At 44.4% G+C, this 23,584-nt stretch overlaps 1 protein-coding gene across 5 annotated transcripts in view; it reads right to left on the bottom strand.

Moving 5' to 3' along the window:
* Window positions 1-23,584, bottom strand: part of FOXN2 (forkhead box N2) — a 166,262-nt gene that overhangs the window by 50,482 nt on the left and 92,196 nt on the right. For 4 of the 5 annotated variants that reach the window (XM_039532691.1, XM_039532690.1, XM_039532693.1 and 1 more), the window contains exons 2-3: window positions 7,862-8,412; window positions 7,281-7,373 (exon numbers count right to left, since the gene is read on the bottom strand). In XM_039532691.1, coding sequence (XP_039388625.1) covers window positions 7,281-7,373; window positions 7,862-8,398 — 630 coding nt within the window. In that variant the 5' untranslated portion in view covers window positions 8,399-8,412. The remainder of the gene's footprint in view (window positions 1-7,280; window positions 7,374-7,861; window positions 8,413-23,584) is intronic. The other variant, XM_039532694.1, reaches the window with a different exon arrangement.

Below are 23,584 nucleotides of genomic sequence, written 5' to 3'. Positions count from 1 at the left end.
GGGTGTATATGGCCTTCCAAATGCATGTTGTCTCCTACAACAAAGATGGTAATATAACTTCCAAAATATAACATTGGCAGAAACGGTGCTGGAGCATGCTAGTGAATAGCTTTAGAGCAGCGCTGAAGACAGATTATATAATACATTGGTCAACCACAAAAAAACAAGGAGTCGTGATCAAACACCTAGTGAATACTGGACCATAGAAACTGAATGAAGAATGGAAAAGAAAACAAAAGCATGCCAGCTCAGTAATCATTCAGATAAACCAAGTCTGCATTCACTGCAGAAACCAAAGCAGAGGTAAAGAGTGCAATAAAAAAAACAAAAACAGTACACAGAATATGGAATTACACGATGAACTCAAAGGCTATTAGCCTTTATTGGAATATGGAACGTAAGAACATTATACAAAGCTGGAGTATTTATGGTAATGATGCACGAGTTGAAAAGATAGGAGTGGGAAATCATCAGTGATTGCAAAACGAGATGGGAAGGCAAAAGAGAATTCTACCATGATTAACACAGGATATTGACTTCAGGAAAAGAAGATGGTAGACATAGGATGGAACTGCATTGTGCTAAAGCCAAAGAAAGCCAGGATCTTATGGCATTTAACCTGCAAATTCTCCATATGCTGAAGGCAATATTCAGAATCAAATCTATATACTACAAGTATATACACTGACCTCAGCAGCACGCAAGAAAGAAACTGACTAATTTTACAGCTACAGAAAACAATACAACAGGTTTCAAGACAAAACATGTTGTTGGTTATGGGAGATTTTAATGAGAAAGTAGGATCAAACTGGAATTTCTGAATGATAGGCAGATTTTGACTTGGTCAAGAAAATGAAAGTGAAGAAAGGCAGAAATTTAGTAGCCAAAGTAACAACCTGGTGATGATAAACACACTTTTTCAACAAGAAAGCTGCAGAGAAAGTGGACTTGGATATCACCTGATGGGCAAACAAAGAACATGATAGATATTGCACATGTGAATCACAGATGGAAATTGAGTGTGTTGTACAGATCATTTGCTGCTGTTATCAGATCAGATCATATGTTGTTGGCATCAATGAGGCTGAGGCTGAGAGTAACTGAAAAAGTGCTAAGAACTAAGATCTGAAAGAGCCAAATATGAGGGAAAAAATACAAAGCAGCAATGCGGAAAATGAACCTTGAAGAGACGTGGAATAGGGTAAAAAAGAGCAGTTCAACAAGTGTTGGGCTATAAGGCCTAAATGATGAAAACAAGGTGTATAATGGATGGAGTTGAGTTGCAGAGGAGTGACAAGCACAGGAAGCTGAAGGAAAATAAAAAGGAAGACCCAAGATAAAACAGAAAGCTGAGAGAGAAATTACTAGATAATTGAACAATGCTAAGAAGCAGAAGAATATGTAAAGAGAAACATGACACTGCAGTCATATTGCAAGATAAGAGAACTGAGTGGGACACAAGTGGAAGATGTCAGCAGTGAAAGATAAGCGGGACAAAAAATTGAGGATGAACAAGAACAGAATAAATGATGCAAAGAATACTTTGAAGAGCTGTGCAACGTACATAAAACTGTAGATGAAACTGTCCTGGAAAAGCTTCCCACTATAAATGAGGAAGAGCAGATACTGGAATTCTTAGTAGTAGTAAAGATCTCGACAGGAAGTTTGAAAAAGGAAAAGGTGCTGGGAAGTGACAACATAATGCAGAGCTGTTGCAAGCAGGTGAGGAATACACGATAAGGGCAATGCACAAGCTATTCAACAAGATTTACAAGCACGCACAAGTGCCAAACATGGGGAAAATGATAATAGTATTGATCTATTAAAAAGGTGATAATGAGAGAGTCCAAAAACTAGTAAGGAATCAATTTATTGAGAGTTCCAGGAAAAGCATTCACCAAGACACTGCAGAGGAGAATAAGGGTATGTCAACACTGCAATGTAAGCCCAAGGTTAATGAGACTGTAGTCAGCTCACCCATGGTAGGGAAATACGGGCTTGAGCATCTACATTGTACTTTTAACTCTAGGTTAAGAATTTTCTGACCCATGCTTGAACGTAGGGCTCTGGCACCCAAACTGCAATGCTCAGACCTGAGTCAAAGTAACCATATCCGTTTCCCTAGTGCCACTCCCCAAAATGTGGCCACTCTAGCACTAGGACCGTGGTGCACTGTGGGAAAACTTTACTACCCGCCGTGCACATTACCAAGAAGCAGATCGCTTTGCAAAGGACTTGATCGTTTCTCTCTCCATTGCAAACCCAAGAGGATCTCTGATCGTGTGCTTGCAGATTGGTGATCAGAACAGAATGGGTTAATGTTGACCTGAAGTGCTGCCATTTGCAAAGGGGGTGTGGCTTCCATTTTCAATAGTGTGGACTGCAGATTGTTGGGATAGAGAGGATGAAGGAAGTTGTCTCATGGAATTGCGGGATACTTCCAGATGACTCCCGAGATCTGAATCAAGCAGAGCTGTGTCTGCACTGCAAAGCAACATGGCTTGGACTCTCCAGCCCTGTAGGGTCCTGGGAACCTGAGTCCGAGCCTTGGGTTAGCACAATTGCAGTGTAGCTGCAAGGGAGGTTAGCTTTGAGCCCGGACTCAAGCATGGGCTTACATTGCAGTGTAGAGATACTCTAAGAGGTATTTGTATGCTGCGCTTGCAGAGGAACAGGCTGTATTTAGACCAAGGTGAAGACAGATATCACAGTAGTATACCGAACACAACTAAACATATTATAGATGCCAGAGTTGCTGTAAAAAAGCTTTTGATGCCATAACCCTTTTCTACACATGATAAGTCTTGAGAATGTAGGACATCCTTGAGAAAATGATCAAGCTGATAAAAAATATCTAGAGAAAGTCAATGAGTGTGATGAAAGTAAACAGAAAGCTAATGGAATGGTTCAGGTTGACCACAGGAGTGAGACAAGGATGAACACTATCACCAGATTTGTTCAACATGGTACTGGAAGCAGCAATGGCATCACTGAGAGATGAAATAAGAGGAGTCATGGAATGTGGAAGGTCAATCTTAGATTTGCAGATGATATAGAACTGATAGCACAGACCAAGTAGTAGGTACAGAGAATAACTGACAAAGTAGACTGCGATAGCAGAAAATCTGGACTGAAGATTAACAGAGAAGACAAAAACTATGGCAACTGGAAGACAAGAGTAAGAGGTAAAAATCGAAGTCAGAGACAAAGAACTAGAACAAGCAGAAAAAAAACTGTGCCTTAGAGGACTAGTATCAAAGAATCAGAATTGTGACAAGGATATTAAAAGAAGAATCAGACTAGCTGCTCCTGCGTTTAGAAAATTCTGTAAGATCTAGAAGACTAAAGACATTTTGATAAAGATGAAGATAAGTGTCTATGAGACAACTGTCATGTTGATACTGCCATATGGGTCAGAATGTTGAAATACGAGGTAAGCTGATGAATGTAAGCTGATGAATTGCACAAATGCTCTAGCTGAGGGGAATACTGTGAGTTTCAAGACAGCACAAAATAAAAAACAAAGTGATAAGGAAATGGATAGGGCAAGAAATAACGCTGTTACAGAAGATTCAAGAAAGATTACTGAGATGGTTTGGACATGTGTCAGGAACAGTCCTGGAAAGGATATCATGGCATGGCAATACATACCAAAGTACAAGGAACTAGAAATAGAGGAAGAGCGAGGATGCACTGGATAGAAATGGTGAAGAATGACACAGAAAAAGGTTTAAAGGTGAATGAAGCCATGAAGCTGGTACAAGACAGAAAGTGGTAGGAGGACTTAATTTAGCCCCATCAACTTTGCTGAGCTGATGGACAGAAATCAAAGAAGAAAGAAGAAGAATCCAGAATCCCAAGTACCTTACTATTTTGTCAGTCACCTCTAGTTTCATTTGTAATATGTCAACATTTAGTTAGCATGACCTGTAGGCCTTCATCTTAGATCCCCTGAAGAGAGATTAGACACAAGCTTCCCCTTCCATGTTTGATTGCTCTGATTAAAATTGACATGTACTGTTCAAAATAAAACAGGACAATGATCCTAAACGTATGTTCTTAATGCTTCCAATGACTAGCCTAAGACGCAAACAATAGATTGACTTGATTATTTTTTCTTCTTTTGAAATGCATGACATCCTTCTCTGCCACAACCGGCTGGCTCCTCAAGCAATATCCCTTCATGTGCCATTTGGTGACATCACAGTCACTACTGAATTATGGGAGCCTGGAGGCTGTGGGTGCATGTAGGTATATAACATTCAGCTAGGTACAGTCTACAGTAGTAAATACAAACACTTGTATACAGTTTGACACTAACCTGACTCCATACATACAGTCCAAGTCTAAGCTCTCTCGTAGCACTCGGTCGTGATTGTAATATCACAGCACAGCATGGTAGGAATGAATCAATGAATTTTTTAATTCTGTCTTTTAAATGCAAATTTGGTGCTTGTGAAAGTGAAGGACTACTTTAATTAAAGTCAGGCATAGTGGGAGCAGATGATGTTCTAGCTTCTTCATGCAATACAGCTCCTTCAACATACTTCAGTACTTGTCTGAAGCATCACTACTTATTCAAATACAGGCCTTTTCCAAGCAGAGATTGTCAATCATTCCAGATAGTTTGTCACAATGTGGATTTCAACATTGTGAATTCTGTGACAGACTACTGTTGTCTTTTACAGCAGTTCTCAAACTGTGGGTTGGGACCCCAAAGTGGGTTGCGACCCCGTTTTAATGGGGTCACCAGGACTGGCTTAGATTTGCTGGGGCCCAGGGCCAAAGCCAAAGCACAAGCCTCAACTGCCCGAGGCCAAAGCTGAAGCCTGAGGGCTTCAGCCCTGGGCAGCAGAGCTCAGATTACAGGTCCCCTGCCTGAGGCTGAAGCCCTTGGCTTCAGCTTTGCTCTTCCCCCCCCACGGTGGTGTGCTCAGGCTATGGCTTTGGCCCCCCCAACCTGGGACAGCAGGGCTCAGGCGGGCTCAGGCTTTGGTCTCCCCTCCTGGGATCATGTAGTAATTGTTGTTGTCAGAAGGGGTTCGGGGTGCAATGAAGTTTGAGAACCCAGGGTGGTCTAGTAAATAGAGGATAATTCTCTACTCAAGAGCTGTCTCCCTGTGGAACAAAACCACTGGTCACATGGCTCAGGACAGACATTTTTCTGAATAATGCCTTCTTTCCTACTGCCTTTCTTCAAAAAATAAAGAAAAGTGGACCTTTACTTACTGTACTGTGCATTGGATTATTTGACACTATTCCTAGTTGTGACAGACCCAAACCAGTGGGGTACAGGAGTCTGGTAGAGGGCAAATATACTGGTCAATGGATGAGTAGTTTTCTGTTCCCTAAGTGACCAGAGCAGGGGCTGTACTAGAGTAATTGGGAACCTGCTAGAACCAATTAAGGCAGACAGGCTAATTAGAACACCTGCAGCCAATCGAGGAAGGCTAATCAGGGCACCTGGGTTTTAAAAGGAGCTCACTACACTCAGGCCAGGGGGAGCCAGAGGAGAGGAATTGGAGCAAGAGGCACAAGGAGCTGAGAGTGAGTGCTGCTAGAGGACTAAAGAGTACAAGCGTTATCAGACACCAGGAGGAAGGTCCTGTGGTGAGGATAAAGAAGGTGTTTGGAGGAGGCCATGGGGAAGTAGCCCAGGGAGTTGTAGCTGTCATGCAGCTGTTACAGGAGGCACTATAGACAGCTGCAATCCACAGGGCCCTGGGCTGGAACCCGGAGTAGAGGGTGGGCCCGGGTTCCCCCCAAACCTCCCAACTCCTGATCAGACACAGGAGGAGCTGACCCAGACTGTGGGGAAGATCACTGAGGTGAGCAAATCTGCCAATAAGCGCAGGACCCACCAAGGTAGAGGAGGAACTTTGTCACATAGTGTAAATGGCAATTATGTTTTGATTTGCCTTCTATAAAGAAAATGTGTTCATTTAGGGATTTTTAATTTTTTTAAAATGACAGCATCTTCAATTATGGGGGGGAGGGTTTCTATTAGTATTAACAGTAAGAAAATATTGAATCTTTACTAATTTTCACTTTGTGATTTAAGACTGCACTGAAACTGAGTGCAGGGAATCCGAGTGCTTATACTTCTTTTTCAAGAGAAGATAAAGCACTTTTCCTAAAGCAACCTGAAATATTTCTTAGTGTTCCACTTGAACAAGGGGAAAATGATGCAGATATTGAAATAAATGAAACTTAAGAGAAATAAAAGCATAGAACAAAGAACACAGGCAAACTAACTTGAGCAGAGATGGTTTTATCTGAAAATGAATGTTAGCTTTCTTTGTATGTAATCATATGATTTACTATGTTAAAATAATGATAAGGTTGTAAAGTCAAGCACTGACAAATTAAGAAATGCCAGAATTAAGGTTGACTGGGAAACCTCAATTTAGCTCCCTCTTTTCCCCACAGGACCTCTGACTCCAGAAATTCCATCATGTGAAGCCATACTAATGGAGTAGAATGGTAGCCATAGACAAGGATGTAATACTGGCAAGTCTCATCTTATGCGGGGGTTCCATTCTGCAGCTAGCGCGTAAAGCGAAAACCACATATAGTGAAACACTCATTGAGTTGAATGGTGGGCGGAATCACCCGCACTACAGATGCAGTTTTTATATTGTTATTTTTCTTTTTTTTTTTCCTGTTTTTGCTGACCGTGCAAAGCTGAATTCATGCATGTTAAATGCGCCTAAGATGAGACTTGCCTGTACACACATTACCTTGAGGTTCACAGCTATTTGCTAGATAGCAGAAGAATGTTGAGAATAAGGAATCCTAGGTTCTATTTCCAGGTTCCGGAGGACATGCAGTCTAGTAGTCACAGACTCTTGTGTCTTGTCCCATTCTATTCCTGTAGGCTTTGCTCCTAAACCCTTGGCTCTTGTGCCTGCTAACTTTCCACTGTTATTCCTCCTGCCAGGCTCTGTCCTCTTTTCCCAGCCTGCCTCTGGTTCCTCTCTCTGCTCCTCATCCCTCTATGTCAGATAGGCTGCTTCCTCAGTTTCCTCCATGCTGTTGGAATGTCAGCAGGAAGAGCATGGAGAAGATAAAAGAAACAATATTCCTGCTCTCAGTACTGGTGCCTGTTACCACAGTAGTCCCTCATTCCTGAGAGCATCAATTGCAGGAAACTCCTGCCTAGCTCCTAGAATGGCACATACTCACTGTAAACAGAATCTTTATAGATTTTAGCTGTCATACTCTAATAATCCCCAACTAAGCACGTGCAAACAAGTGATTTTTTTTTCAGGGGCTTATACCTCAGCTATGTCTGGGTAGATTTTCACAAGGACAGCAAAACACATCTCTCCAGCACCAAGGGAGCCCCCTCGCCAGTTTAAAGATTCCAAAGCCTGGAAGCATGAGAATTTCAAAAAAAATTTGACATAGGCAAAGCATTTTTTTTCCCAAACCTAGTTTTCAGAAACAGCTGAGCTATTTTTGTTGAAATTGAAAACAAACAAACGAACACCCTGAGCCTGAAATTTCAGCCCAAACTTATTAGGCAAAGTTATAGGCAAATGAACACAGGGCCTTCTAAGGAAAGTGCTAGGCAACTTTAACTACAGCTGTCACTGCCAGCTCTGCTTATGACATTGCTAAATAAAAATACTGTATGAAATAAAATACATGCACCTTATCACAAGTGGCATTTCCAAGTTGCATTTGGAGTTGCCAAAAAAAAAAATGCTATAAATGTAAAATATTTCAATATACCAGTATATCTAATGTTAGTCCAATACACCCCCCCCCAAAATTCCTTAAAAACAAACACAACAGCCTTTTTCCATTTCCCAATATACTTTATATTTGTTAAAAACATTTTTCCCATACATCTCACCTTGCCATGGCTTCTCTCCACCTTTTGGAAACATTTATTCAAGGAAAGATTGTGTCGAACAGAGTTCTTCCACCCTGTGGGTGCTGTGGCAAAGTATGGGAAGCGTTCCAGAATCCAGCTGTAGATTTCTTTGACTGGCAAACTTTTATTAGGAGAATGTTCAATAGCCATGTAAATGAGAAGGCTAAAGGAATAAGGAGGTTTGGAAGTGGCTGATTTTTTTTCCAGATTCTGGTAGCAGGATGGTGAGAAAGATGGCACGTTATCACCCTCAATGTCATATATAGGACTAACAATTGGAAGACCCTCACTTCCAAGACTGAAGTATGTTAGAAGATTAGTACTTTCATGAAGCCAGTTCAAATTTGTGAGCTCATCATCTGCTGATTCGCTGTCCACTAATGTGGCCTTCGGCCTAGCAGCATCAACTGCTTCAGGCAAGCTTCCCATTCTGTAAATCTGTCTTAATCCTGCAGCCTTTTCTGCTCCGGGTGCTTCAGCTTTCTTATCTGGAGTCATTCCAGTTACTGGACCCATTTAATTTTACTTGTCTATAACAAAGAAAACAATTATAAATCAATGTAAGTCTTAAAAATCTTATCCAACTGCAGCCACTAAGCCAACAAAATCAAAGAAATTCAGTATTGTATTTCCTCTATCCTGCTCAGTCACTATAATTAAGGCAACATTTTAGTCATGGGTATTTTTAGTAAAAATCATGGACAGGTCACAGGCAGTAAACAAAAACTGACAGCCCATAGAATCATAGAATATCAGGGTTGCAAGGGATCTCAGGAGGTCATCTAGTCTAACCCCCTGCTCAAAGCAGGGCCAATTCCCAACTAAATCATCCCAGCCAGGGCTTTGTCAAGCCTGACCTTAAAAACCTCTAAGGAAGGAGATTCCACCACCTCCCTAGGTAACCCATTCCAGTGCTTCACTACCCTCCTAGTGAAAAAAGTTTTTCCTAATATCCAACCTAAACCTTCCCCACTGCAACTCGAGACCATTACTCCTTGTTCTGTCATCTGGTACCACTGAGAACAGTCTAGATCAGTGGTTCCCAAACTTTAACAACCTGTGAACCCCTTTCACTAAAATGTCAAGTCTCGTGAACCCCCTCTTAAAAATGAATATTTCCAGGGATTTTCTCCTTTACCTGAATACAAATTATAAAAGCAGTGATCTTGGAAATATAAAATTTGTTTTTGTGACATACTTATTACACTCTATGTATTATTAATTATCATTACAGTATTTTTATTGCATTATGAAAACAGCAACACTTTTCCAAGATCTCACTTTCATAGCTTGTATCACTTTGCATAAACCTGTTATAAGACAAGGCTCCTGTGTTTCATCAAGGAGTATCAGATGTGAAACAGCATGAAGGTATTAAAGAAGCCAACTCAAAGAGTTCCTCCTACACAAGCATTCAGGTCTTGAGCACTCCAGGCAAACACACATTACAACAAAGCTTTAACTTGTTCTTCATAATAATTTTTACAACAATACTAGCTGCCTATTTAATTTTAAAAACAGCAAAAAATATCCACCTCCCTTTCCATTTCTTACAAGGAGTCTTGAAGGTTAAGTCTCCTCAGTGTGATAGATCTGCTTGCTTTGATCTGCTTAGCTCTTGGAAATCTAGGGGCTCCGGGCTGCTGGTCCCATGGTCCCTGGGTCCCTAGGGACAGCTCTGTCCGCCATTAGGGAATTTTTCCCCGAGAACCCCCTGTAACATTTCGTGAACCCTCAGAGGTTCACAAACCCCAGTTTGGGAAACACTGGTCTAGATCCATCCTCTCTGGAACCCCCTTTCAAGTAGCTGAAAGCAGCTATCAAATCCCCCCTCATTCTTCTCTTCTGCAGACTAAAAAATCCCAGTTCCCTCAGCCTCTCCTCATAAGTCCTGTATTCCAGCCCCCTAATCATTTTTGATGCCCTCCACTGGACTCTTTCCAATTTTTCCACATCCTTCTTGTAATGTGGGGCTCAAAACTGGACTCAGTACTCCAGATGAGGCCTCACCAATGTCAAATAGAGGGGAATGATCACGTCCCTCGATCTGCTGGCAATGCTCCTACTTATACAGCCCAAAATGCTGTTAGCCTTCTTGGCAACAAGGGCACACTGGTGACTCATATCCAATTTCTCGTTCACTGTAACCCCTGGGTCCTTTTCTGCAGAACTGCTGCCTACCCATTCGGTCCCTAGTCTGTAGCAGTGCATGGTATTTTTCCGTCCTAAGTGCAGGAGTCTGCACTTGTCCTTGTTGAACCTCATCAGGTTTCTTTTGGCCCAGTCCTCTAATTTGTCTAGGTCCCTCTGTATCCTGTCCCTACCCTCCAGCGTATCTACCACTTCTCCCAGTTTAATGTCATCTGCAAACTTGCTGAGAGTGCAGTCCATGCCATCCTCCAGATCATTAATGAAGATATTGAACAAAACCAGCTCCAGGCCCAACCCTTGGGGCACTCCACTTGATACCGGCTGTCAACTAGACATGGAGCCATTGATCACTACTCGTTGAGCCCGATGATCTAGCCAGCTTTTTATCCACCTTACAGTCCGTGACTTGTCCATGACTTGTACTATAGATCTGTAACTAAAACTTGGGCTGGGAGGGCTGCAGGTGCTCTGGAGGGGTGGTTTGGGGGGTGCCATGGGCAGTGACGTACAGACCAGGACCCCCACTAGTGTGGGGGGCTGGACACGACACAGCGGCTCCGCTGTGTCCCTACAGCTGCTCCTGCCACAATCTCCAGCTCCGTAGCTCCCATTGGCAGGGAACTGTAGCCAATGAAAGCTGCGGGGGGTGGCACCTCTTGGCGGAGGCAGTGCACAGAGGCCCCTGGCCCCTCCACCTAGGAGCTGAAGGGACATGCCAGCCGCTTCGGAGGAGTCTCTCCCCGTCTTCCCCCATGGTAAGCGTCACCCCACACCCTAACCCCCTGCCCCAGCCCTGATCCCCCTTCTACCCCCAAACTGCCCCAGCAGCAGCTGGTGCGGCTGGCCCAGGAGCTGCCTGATCTGCTCAGGCAGCCCCAGAGCCAGCCACACCGGCAGCTGCAGAAGTTATGACTTCCATGACAGACACACAGCCTTAACTCTAATACATTTATAAATGTGTTGGGGTATAGCTATCAAAAGCCTGGGACCATCTGAACCCAGGGTGGGGGTGGGGGCAAGTGGGGCAATTTGCCCCAGGCCCCTAGGGGCCCCCATGAGAATATAATATTCTATAGTATTGCAACTTTTTTTAATGGAAGGGCCCCCCGAAATTGCTTTGCCCCGGGCCCCTGAATCCTCTGGGCAGCCCTGTCTGAACCTTTGTGAAATTGTCTCAACCAGGTGTTAAACTCCCATTGGTTTGTGACTGGGTCCTCATTACTGAACTTATGCTAACTATTTGGAAATTGCTATACCTTACAAGATACAACAGGAGTGGCTATATTGAGATCATCTTCTGTAAAGTGGGTCTGCACAACAAAATGAGAAGCACTGAATAAGTGATCTCTAATATGTTCAGGTCTCCCATTAACTGTTTAATTACATTATTATATTACAAATTAACCCTCCTTATAAATGTTTTTATTTCCCCCTTTAGGACTTAAGCTGCAGGTGAAGTTGTGATCTTAGGGCCACTCTACACTACAGATGGGATCATGTCCAGTGAATCAGTGTTTTGATGCACCCATCAGACATGGTTTCAGTTAATACACTTTAGCACAACCATACTCCAGTGGTGTTTGCCTGTCCACGTGACCAAGATGCACAAAGTGTTTGCAACAGTGTATTTTAGGAAAATTTGGTCAGCTATCCCATATCGCCTCAGATGCTAGAACCAGGCGATAGGATTGTAGATGATTTTCAAGATCATTCTGAACCACATAGCACATACAGTTCTGGAAATTTTGTACTAATCCAGATTGCACCAATAGTGCAGAGCCTATTTGGTTGTTCTCTGCCCCCTACATAACACCACTGTGTTCTACAATCTCAAATCTTTCTATTCTGTGAATATTTGGCATTGAGCATACCAATATTCTTTAAATGAGTTAACATCAGCTGGACTGGCAAATTCCATGATGCCAGAATTTTCAAGAATTCCAATTAAAAGGAAACTTTCCTCCCCTCATATCAGGGAATTCAATGCAATAGCAAAGTGGGGACAGTGTGACAGAATGACCAGAGTGCTCCCTGTAACACATTATGCAATGCACATGGGATTTACTACACCAAAGAGAACCTAGGAACCAGCAGAGCTGGCCAGCTCTGTTAGACAGATCTACTCCCATCTCCAAAGTCATATTAGAATGTGGTTCCAGCTCAACAATCCTGCTACATACCTGCTCAACAGTGGGGTTGTAATATTGTACACCAGCAATTAGGAACTGTGTGTCTGGAAATGAACCATGCATCAAGATAACCAAGAGAAAACCTGTTTACAAACTTGGTAAAATGTTATAGTGTATATAAATCCTTAGTCTAGTTCCTAGTGGGAAAGTGTATAGACGTCACCAAAACCAATAGACAAATAGCCACTCTTAGGGCTGATATAGACTGAAAAGTTACATTGGCATAGCTATGTCTCTCAAGGGTGTGAAAAATCCACACTCTGAGATGGGTGGGCAAACTTTTTGGCCTGAGGGCCACATCTGGGTATGGAAATTGTATGGTGGGCCATGAATGCTCATGAAATTGGGGGTTGGGGTGCAGGAGGGGGTGAGGGCTCTAGTTGGAGGTGCAGGCTCTGGGATGGGGCTGGGTGATGGGTTTGGAGTGCAGGAGGGGGCTGCAGGCAGATCAGAGGGGTTCAAAGTATGGGAAGGGGCTCTGGGCGGGGGCAGAAGGATTTGGAGTGCAGGAGGGCGCTCTGGGCTAGAGCAGAGGGGTTGGGGTGCGGGGGGGAGTGGGTGAGAGCTCCAAGCTGGAGGTGTGGGCTCTGGGGTGGGGCTGGGGATGAGGGATTTGGGGTGCAGGAGGGGGCTCCAGGCTGGGACCGAGAGGTTCAGCAGGTGGGAGGGGGATCACGACTGGGACAGGGGGTTGGGGCACGAGAGGAGGTCAGAGGTGCAAGCTCCAGGCGGCGCTTACCTCAAGCAGCTCCCGGAAGCAGCAGCAGGTCCCACCACTGGCTCCTATGCAGAGGTGGGGCGCCAGCCAGGTGGCTGTGCGCGCTGCCCTGTCCACAAGTGCCGCCCCTGCAGCTCCCATTGGGTGCAGTTCCCGGCCAATGGGAGCTGCAGAGCCGGCGCTTGGGGTGGTGGCAGCGTGTGGAGCCCCCTGCTGCCCCTACGTGTAGGAACTGGAGGGGGAACATGCCACTGCTTCTGGGAGCCGGACGCCCAACCCGACCCGGCTCCCCACCCTTGCTCTGAGAGATGTAGTTAAGCTGACCTAACCCTGGTATAGACAGCACTAGGTCAATGGAAGAATTCTGTCAATCAAGCTACCGCCTCCTGTGGAGGTGGATTACCTACAGCGATGGAAGAACCCCACCCATCTCTGTAGTAAGTTTTGACACTGAAGTGCTGCAGCTATGCCACTGTAGCATTTAAAGTGTAGTGTGGCAAGGTACCTCCTTCGTCTCGCCAGACTTAGCATTTCTCCCTCTGCAATGACCTGTGGTAACCCCTTCTCAGTTAGTAGGGAAGAGGGCCTTTAACATTCTGGGACTAATATAGCACCCTCTTGCAGTCATACAGCCTGACTTTCGCAGTAGACAACATAGCTTTATTGAAAATCTCAAAGATGCCATGGACTTAATCGTTATGGAGATTAAAATTCACTCCTAGCACAGCCATTTCTTACAGTTTGTGCAATGAGACAAATTCAGCGTGATTCATATTGCATCAACAACTGATTGTGTCAAAGTGTCATCACACCGTGAACCCACGCTTCCACATGACGTTCTCCAGACTCTGTCAGAAAGATTATTGTACTCATCAATATTTCACAAGCAGATGCAGGATCATAAAAGATAGACGTGATCCTAGGAAACTGACATAAATGTCAACCAAAGAATACTCATATCAGAATCTTACATATTGTTTGGTTAATCAGAGGATAGGTAGAAACTGGTAGGATGCCCTTGTACAAACTGTGATGAGAAAGGCTGCGATTTAGTCACGGAGGTCATGTTGTAGCCAGCTGTGACATTACGCTCCATATTCTTTCTGCCTCCGCAGGCAGCAAGGGACCGCCATGACTTCAGCCAGTGCTGGCTGGCTGGGAGCTGCCTATGGAGGCAGAAAGCTGCAAGGAACCCCCCGCAGCTCCTGGCCACTGTGGTTGGAGTGGGGAGCTCCCCCGCCGCTCCCAGCAACATGGGCAGCAGGGGGGATCCACCGCTCCTGGCCGCTGCAGGCAGCAAAGGGAACCCCGCAGCAGGGGAATCCCCACTGCTCACGGCTGCAGTGCTCCCCACTGCAGGGGGAATACCTGCTGCTCATGGCCGCCCCATGCACTGCGGGAGGCAGGGGGGATCCACGGAGCTCCCAGCCACCGCTGGCAGCAAGAGGAACCCCCACCACTCCCTGCTGCTGGCAGATCCCCACCACCGCAGCTGCCCAGCCTACCCATTTTGTCTTGGGTATTTTTAGTAAAAGTTATTATTGCCTGTGACCTGTCCATGACTTTCACTAAAAAGATCTGTGATAAAAACTTAACCTTAGTGATGAGACATGCGAAGTCGTATCAACAAAGAAATTAGCATGTTGCCTCAAGGACAAGCGTAGCCACTTGACTGCCCTTATTTTAGAGAAGCAGGGTGGAAATGTTTATGTTACATAGCCATGCATGACTATCTGTGGAGAAAACCTGCAGTATATTTTGAGTGGAAGTACATAGGTCGAGCATACTCTATGAGTGCCAACTCTAGAGCCCAACCATAATAACCAGATACCTCAATTGGGGTAAAACCCCAAGGAAAGCCCTATACTTACCATGCTCCAATTATACTGCATGCAATAGGAATTTCAGAAGCACAAACTACGGAGGAAAACTAACAAGAAAATTCCCTTCTGTGACACTACACCCCATATTCCTCATAGAGATATTATTATGATACAATTATGGCATATTATGATGTATTTTATGCAAGATAGCTTGTGAGATATCATTGAAAAGGTTATGATTTACTGAATATGATTATCCTATTTGTATGCATGTATCATTTTTGTATCTGAAGTTAGAAATATTGACTATGTATCATTTCAAATGTGTTTACACTTGGAAAATGCCCACAAAGCAAAAGGCTCTTGGTCTAGATGGCTGGCTGGGAACGGCCCAATCAGGTTAATGAGCCATTAGAAGAAAACAATAGCCTGTAGAAGAAGCTTATCTCCTGGGGGGAGGGGCCCTCCCTGAGGACACTACAAACAGCCTCAGAGTGATGGCAGCTGTGATACTACAGGGACATGTGACCAGGATGTCCACCTTTGGATATCAGTATTTTTCCACTGGCTGGCGTGGGAACCAAGCTTTGAAACAAAAGCTATATAAGACCAGGGCCGCCCAGAGGATCCAGGGGGCCTAGGGCAAAGCGGGGGAGCTGCAGTGCTTGTACTCACCCAGCAGCTGTTTGGGTCTTCGGCAGCATTTCGGCTCCGGGGGGCCCTTGAGTCGATCCACATCTTCAGCAGCACTGAAGGGCCCCCCGCCGCCGAAGACCCAGACTGCCGCCGGGCCAGGGCTCACGGGGCCTTTGCGGGGTCCGGGACCTGGGGCAAATTGCCCCAGTTGCCCCCCACTCTGAGCGGCCGTGTATAACGCAAGGGAGTGACATCATCTTGGTTCTTCACTGACTCCTCACCCAAAGAGACTCCTGGAAACACCTGAGGAACAAAGACTGAAATGGGGGAAGTGCTGGACCCAAGCTAAAGAGATTTTTAGCCTGTGAATGGAACACCTGGGATTTCTAAGCTGTAAGCAAGTGCAGCTTGTCCCTTAAGAATCTACAGCCTGCTTGTGCCATCACTTAGGGTGAGAATTTGCTATTCATATCCAATCTATGTAGTATTTGTTTATTTAATAGGTAATCTGCTTTGATCTATTTGCTATCCCTTATACTTACTTAATATCTAACTTTTGTAGTTAATAAACTTGTTTTTGCTTTGTCTAAAACTAGTGTGTGAGAGTCATAACTTGGAGCAGAAAGCTGTTGTGTATTCCTCTCCACATAGAGGGAGGGGTGAATTTCATGAGCTTATGCCGTACAGTTCCCTTTGCAGTGCAAGACAGTATAATTTGGGGTTTACACTCCAGAGGGGGTGTGTGCCTGAGTAACTGGGAAGTTTTCTAGCTAGAGCCTTCCCATGCAGGGCTGGTTACAGCATCTGCATGAAACTGCAGCTGGGTGTGTCCCTACCTGTATGTGTGCTGATGAAAGTGCAGGATGGTCATAGCAGTACAGTGTAAAGGGAGCCTAGGCTGGGAGGTCAGGGGGACTCAGTGGTACCCCAGTTCCAGGTGGCACCTCGGGGGGAACTTCTCACACCCTCTTCTAATTGAAGTAGAGATAATATTAAACTTTTGGTAGCATCTCAATTAAAGTAGCATGCACTTCTTTCACTGCAAAGCATTAGAGGAACAAAACTTAAATCCAAATGAAAAGTGCATCTACTCCTATATGCCATTACTCCCAGGCATCAACACTAACTTGACCGACAACCTTATTCAAAACTGAATGATGCTCAAGCCACTAGACCTAAAAGATCTACTGCATGAAAGTACTAGTTACATGCAAGAACATGCTATCGATTAGTCACAGTTAACTCATGTGATTAACTCAAAAAAAAATTAATCGTGATTAATCACAGCTTTAATTGCACTGTTAAACAACAGAATACCAATTGAAATTTAATTATTTTTTATGTTTTTCTACATTTTCAAATATATTCATTTCAATTACAACACAGAATACAGTGTACAGTGCTCACTTTAGATTACTTTTATTACAATTTTTGCACTGTCAAAATGATTAACAAAAGAAATTGTAATTTTCAATTCACCTCATAGAAGTACTATAGTGCAATCTCTATCGTGAACGCGCAACTTACAAATGTAGATTTTTTTTTGCTACATAACTGCACTCAAAAATAAAACAAATGTAAAAATTTAGCACCCACAAGTGCACTCAGTCCTACTTCTTGTTCAGCCAATCGCTAAAACTAACATTTACAGGAGATAATGCTGCTCGCTTCTTATATATGATGTCACCTGAAAGTGAGAACAGACATTCGCATGGCACTTTTGTAGCCAGCATTGCAAGGTAGTACGTGCCAGATATGCTAAACATTCGTATGCTAAACATTCATATGCCTCTTCAGGCTTCGGCCACCATTCCAGAGGACATGCTTCCATGATGATGACACTCATTAAAAAAATAATGTGTTAATGAAATTTCGACTGAACTCCTTGAGGGAAAACTGTATGTCTCCCACTCTGGTTTACCCATATTCTGTCATGTATTTCATGTTATAGCAGTCTCGAAGATGACCCAGCACATGTTGTTCATTTTAAGAACATTTTCACTACAGATTTGACAAAACGCAAAGAAGGTACCAATGTGAGATTTCTAAAGATACAGACAGCACTCCATCCAAGGTTTAAGAATTTGAAGTGCCTGCCAAAATCTGAGTAGGATGAGGTGTGGAGCATGCTTTCAGAAGTCTTAGAAGAGCAACACTCTGATGTGGAAACTACAGAACCCGAACCACCAAAAAGGAAAATCAACCTTCTCCTGGTGGCATCTGACTCAGATGATGAAAATGAATATGTGTCAGTCTGCACTGTTTTGGATCATTATCAAGCAGACCCTATCATAAGCATGGACGCATGTCCTCTGGAATGGTGGCTGAAGCATGAAGGGACATACAAATCTTTAGCGCATCTGGCAAGTAAATATCTTGCGACGCTGGTGTGACGGGTTGGACCCCCCTTCTGGGATGCCACCTGATATACTGGGATTTCACTGAGCCTCTTCTGCTCAAGCAGCCTGGGTTCCCGCTCCCTTCTTTGCTGAATTAGGCTCTCTGGCCTCTTGCAACCTACAAATGTAGGTAGAGCCACACACTGCTGCAGACACAGACTAAAATCAGCTAGCTCTATGTGAGAGGACTCTCCCAGCACTCATATGCACACCCCTTTGGGGAGATAACCCCAAAATAATATTGTCTTGCACCATATAGAAAATCTGCACAGCGCAAGGTCGTAAAAATCCACCCTCTTCCTCAATGTGAAGAGAGATGTGCATGACTTCTTGCCCCCTCCCAGTTAGAAATTACATAAACTGGGTTTAATAATGAACAAAATAAGTTTATTAACTACAAAAGGTAGATTTTAAGTGGTTAAAGAGATAGCAAACAGAACAAAGCAGATTATCTTGGTAAATAAACAAAAGCCACAAACTGATCTTAACACACTAGATATGTAGGATACAAATTAGCAAATTCTCACCCTGAGTAATAAACAGGCTGGCAGATTCTTAAGACACAAGTTGCCTTGGCTTTCCCAGGTTTTCTTACATAGGCTAAAAATCCTTCCAGCCTGGGACCATCACTTCCCACAGTTCCGTTTTTTTTCCTCAGGTGTTTTCAGGTATGTTGTTTTAGGGAGAGTGAGGTCCTTCATGGTGTCATTGTCCCTCTTTTATATCTTCCCCCCACTTGCTGGAAAGTTTTTTTGCTGTGACCTGGGTCAAACAGTTCCCATTGTGTAGAGCTATCTCTGAGAGGTTTCTATTGCACACAGTTCCTGGGGTAATCCTTATGCTTGCGTGCATTTCTTCAATAAGCCTCATCCAACATAGCACATTTGAAATACAGACATGGTCAATATTCCCAGCTTCAGATACAAAAATGATACATGCATACAAATTGGATAAACACAATCAGTAAATCATAACCTTTCCAATGATACCTTACATGATTCATCTTGCATAAAGTACATCTCAGTTATGTTATATCCATATCATAAGTATATTTCCATAAAGAATATGGAGCGTAATGTCACAGCTGGCTACAACAGTGCCATGCGAACACCTGTTCTTGTTTACAATGTCACCTGAAAGTGAGAAAGGGGCATTATCTTCTGCAAATGTAAACAAACTTGTTTGTCTAAGCACTTGGCTGAACAAGAAGTAGGACTGAGTGGATTTGTAGGCTCTAAAGTTTTATATTGTTTTATTTTTGAATGCAGGTTTTTTGGTACATAATTCTACATTTGTAAGTTCAACTTTCATGAAAAAGAGATTGCACTACAGTACTTGTATTAGCTGAACTGAAATACCATTTCTTTTGTTTCTTTTTTACAATGCAAATATTTGTAATGAAAAATATAAAGTGAGCACAGTACACTTTGTATTCTGTGTTGTAATTGAAATCAATATATTTGAAAGTGTAGAAAACATCCAAAAATATTTAAATAACTGGTATTCTATTATTAACAGCACAATTAATTTTGTTTAATCGCTTGGCAGCCCTACTGAAAACAGAACAGAATGCTACACAACCCAATCTCAACAGTTAAATGTGAAAAACTAAGGCAGACTTTTACCAAATATATAATTATTCCACTAGAGATTGAAAATGGAAGACAAAACGAAGCGTGAAAAGAAATGAAGGTCTGTGTACCCAATGCAACATAGGAGAAACTGAAGAGGACATATTTTCTGTTCCAATGTCCAAAATATTGGAGAGTTTAAGAAAGTCATTTTCTCCAATTATCAGAAATTATAAAAGATTCTCCATTAAAAAAACAGTGAAGAAAAATTGTGTGTGACCCTGTAGCAGGGTGGACCCCTGCTCCTGCCCTGAAGGCTTAAAAACAGCCCTGGGAGGGGGATGTGGCTGGAGAAAGCAGCTTTTAAGCTGGGCTGATTCATAGAATCATAGAATCTCAGGGTTGGAAGGGACCTCAAGAGGTCATCTAGTCCAACCCCCTGCTCAAAGCAGGACCAAACCCAACTAAATCATCCCAGCCAGGGCTTTGTCAAGCCTGACCTTAAAAACCTTTAAGGAAGGAGATTCCACCACCTCCCTAGGTAACCCATTCCAGTTCTTCACCACCCTACTAGTGAAAAAGTTTTTCCTAATGTCCAACCTAAACCTCCCCCTCTGCAACTTGAGACCATTACTCCTTGTTCTGTCATCTTCTACCACTGAGAATAGTCTAGATCCATCCTCTTTGGAACCCCCTTTCAGGTAGTTGAAAGCAGCTATCAAATCCCCCCTCATTCTTCTCTTCTGCAGACTAAACAATCCCAGTTCCCTCAGCCTCTCCTCATAAGTCATGTGCTCCAGCCCCCTAATCATTTTTGTTGCCCTCCGCTGGACTCTCTCCAATTTATCCACATCCTTCTTGTAGTGTGGGGCCCAAAACTGGACACAGTACTCCAAATGAGGCCTCTCCAGTGCTGAGTAGAGGGGAATGATCACATCCCTCGATCTGCTGGAAATGCCCCTACTTATACAACCCAAAATGCCATTAGCCTTCTTGGCAACAAGGGCACACTGTTGACTCATATTCAGCTTTTCGTCCACCGTAACCCCTAGGTCCTTTTCTGCAGAACTGCTGCCCAGCCATTCGGTCCCTAGTCTGTAGCAGTGCATGGGATTCTTCCGTCCTAAGTGCAGGACTCTGCACTTGTCCTTGTTGAACCTCATCATATTTCTTTTGACCCAATCCTCTAATTTGTCTAGGTCCCTCTGTATCCTATCCCTACCCTCCAGTGTATCAACCACTCCTCCCAGTTTAGTGTCATCTGCAAACTTGCTAAGGGTGCAGTCCACACCATCCTGCAGATCGTTAATGAAGATATTGAATAAAACCGGCCCCAGCACCGACCCTTGGGGCACTCCACTTGATACTGGCTGCCAACTAGACATGGAACCATTGATCACTACCCGTTGAGCCCGACCATCTAGCCAGTTTTCTATCCACTTTACCGTCCATTCATCCAGCCCAGACTTCTTTAACTTGCTGGCAAGAATACTGTGGGAGACTGTATCAAAAGCTTTGCTAAAGTCCAGAAATAGCACATCCACTGCTTTCCCCTCATCCACAGAGCCGGTTATCTTATCATAGAAGGCAATTAGGATAGTCAGGCATGACTTGCCCTTGGTGAATCCATGCTGACTGTTCCTGATCACTTTCCCCTCCTTTAAGTGGTTCAGGATTGATACCTTGAGGACCTGTTCCATGATTTTTCCAGGGACTGAGGTGAGACTGACTGGCCTGTAGTTCCCTGGATCTTCCTTCTTCCCTTTTTTAAAGATGGGCACTACATTAGCTTTTTTCCAGTCATCCGGGACCTCCCCTGATCGCCATGATTTTTCAAAGATAATGGCCAATGGCTCTGCAATCTCATCGGCCAACTCCTTTAGCACCCTCGGATGCAGCGCATCCGGCCCCATGGACTTGTGCTCGTCCAGCTTTCCTAAATAGTCCCAAACTACTTCTTTCTCCACAGAGAGCTGGTCACCTCCTCCCCCTACCGTGCTGCAGAGTGCAGCTGTCTGGGAGTTGACCTTGTCTGTGAAGACAGAGGCAAAAAAAGCATTGAGTACACTAGCTTTCTCCACATCGTACACTAGCTTTCTCCACATTAGAAGGCAGAAAAGCGCACATGGGAAGACATCTCCTGTGATTTGATGCATTCCTCCGAGACTGACAGAGCACAGCTGAATTCATGGAGGCTTACACTGTCGGAGAGCATGCACACTGACCAAGAGAGCAGGAAAGCATGCAGGGGACAAGAGCGTAACATGCAAGAGGAGATGCTGCGGCTTATGGGGGAGCAAACAGACATGTTGAGGCGCAGGAAAGGCAGCTAGACATTAGAGTCCCGCTGCACCCAATGATGACCCAGTTGCCCTCCTCACCAAGTTCCATTTCCTTCTTCCCCAGACATCCTAGAATGCAGGGGGGAAAACTCCATTATCCCTTGAACTCAACTCCAGGGGATGGTTCATGGAGCAGAAAGCTCTCATTCCCACAGCTTTGACTGCTAGACAGTGCAATTGTAGTAAGCCACATGTCCTTACCCCTCCTCCCCTGTGGTATCAGGCCCTTAGACGTGGGTTATCTTTGCTATTCATTGCTGTCTCTGTTCAGTGTTTGTTAGCAAAATAAAAATGCATGAATTGAGGACAAAAGGCTCTTTATTCACTGCACACTGTGGTTGGTGGGGGTTTAGTTTACAGGGCAGTACATGCAAAAAAAGGGGGTAGCTTGGTAAGGAACACCACACAGAACTGTCACATCAGCGTTAGATCATTCATGAAACTGGTTTTCAAACCTCTCGGAGATGCAATGTGCCTCAATGTGCTCTTCTTATTGCCCTGGTGTCTGGCTGCTCAAAATGGGCTGCCAGGCAATCTGCCTCCACCCCCCACCCCACCAGAAACTTTCCCCTCTTACTTTCACAGATACTATGGAGCACACAGCAAGCAGCAGCAACAATAGGAATATTGCTTTTGCTGAGGTCTAACCTAGTGAGTAAACTGCACCACCGCCCCTTTAAACATCCAAAGGCACATTCTACCACCATTCTGCACTTGCTCAGCCTATGGTTGAACTGCTCCTTACCGCTATCCAGGCTGCCTGTGTACGGCTTCATGAGCCACGAGAGCAAGGATAACTATTGGCATTTCAACATCACCAACGGTAATTTTCTGGTCTGGGAAGAAAGTTCTTTCTTGCAGCTTGCTGAAGAGACTGGAATTCCTAAAGATGCACACATCATGTACCTTTCCTGATCATCCCATGTTGATGTCGGTGAAATGGCTCTTGTGATCCAATAGCGCTTGCAACACCATTGAGAAGTACCCCTTGCAGTTTATGTACTCTTTGGCAAGGTGGTCTGATGCCAAGATAGGGATGTGCGTTATGTCTTTCGCCCCACCACAGTTAGGGAACCCCATCGCAGCAAAGCCATCCACTTTGTCCTGCACATTTCCCAGAGCCACTACCCTTCTTAGCAGAAGTGAATTGATTACCCTGGCTACTTGGACTACAGCAGCCCCCACGGTAGATTTACACACTCCAAACTGATTCCCAACTGATCTGGAGTTGCAAGCTTCCACAGGGCTATTGCCACTTGCGTCTCAACTGTCAGAGCGGGTCTCGTTTTGGTATTTTTGTGCTTCAGGGCTCAGGAAAGCAATTTGCAAAGTTCCACGGAAGTGGCCTTACGCATTCGAACGTTATGCAGCCACTGCTCCTCATCCCATACCTGCATAACTATGCGGTCCCACTAGTCTGTGCTTGTTTCCCGGGCCCAGAAGTGGCGTTCCACTGTGTCATCAAGCCCAGCTGCTGCTGCCAGCATGTGCAAATTGCTCCATTCCATGGCTTCCAGCACGGCTATTAGTTTGGCATCACATTCTTCTGCACAGCTCCTGGCTAGGCTCTGCAAATACCGCAGGATGATGTGCAAGGTGTATGCGACACTCACAACAGTGTACAGCTGAGCGGGGTCCATGCTTGCTGTGCTGTGGCGTCTGCACGAGTAACCCCGGCCTAGGCGCGAAAATGATTGTTTGCCATTGCTTTCAGGGCCAGAGGGAGGGAGGAGGCAAGTGCATCATGGGATGCTGATGATATGTACCCAAAACAACCTACAAAAATGTTTTTGCTCCATCAGGCATTGGGAGCCTACTCAGAATTCCAACTGGCAGCAGGAACTGTGGGATAGCTGAGTCGATGCTAGCCATG

This window comes from Mauremys reevesii, linkage group 3 (assembly GCF_016161935.1).
Source record: "Mauremys reevesii isolate NIE-2019 linkage group 3, ASM1616193v1, whole genome shotgun sequence".
Classification (NCBI taxonomy): Eukaryota; Metazoa; Chordata; order Testudines; family Geoemydidae; genus Mauremys; species Mauremys reevesii.
This window is presented reverse-complemented; position numbering and strand designations above follow the sequence as displayed.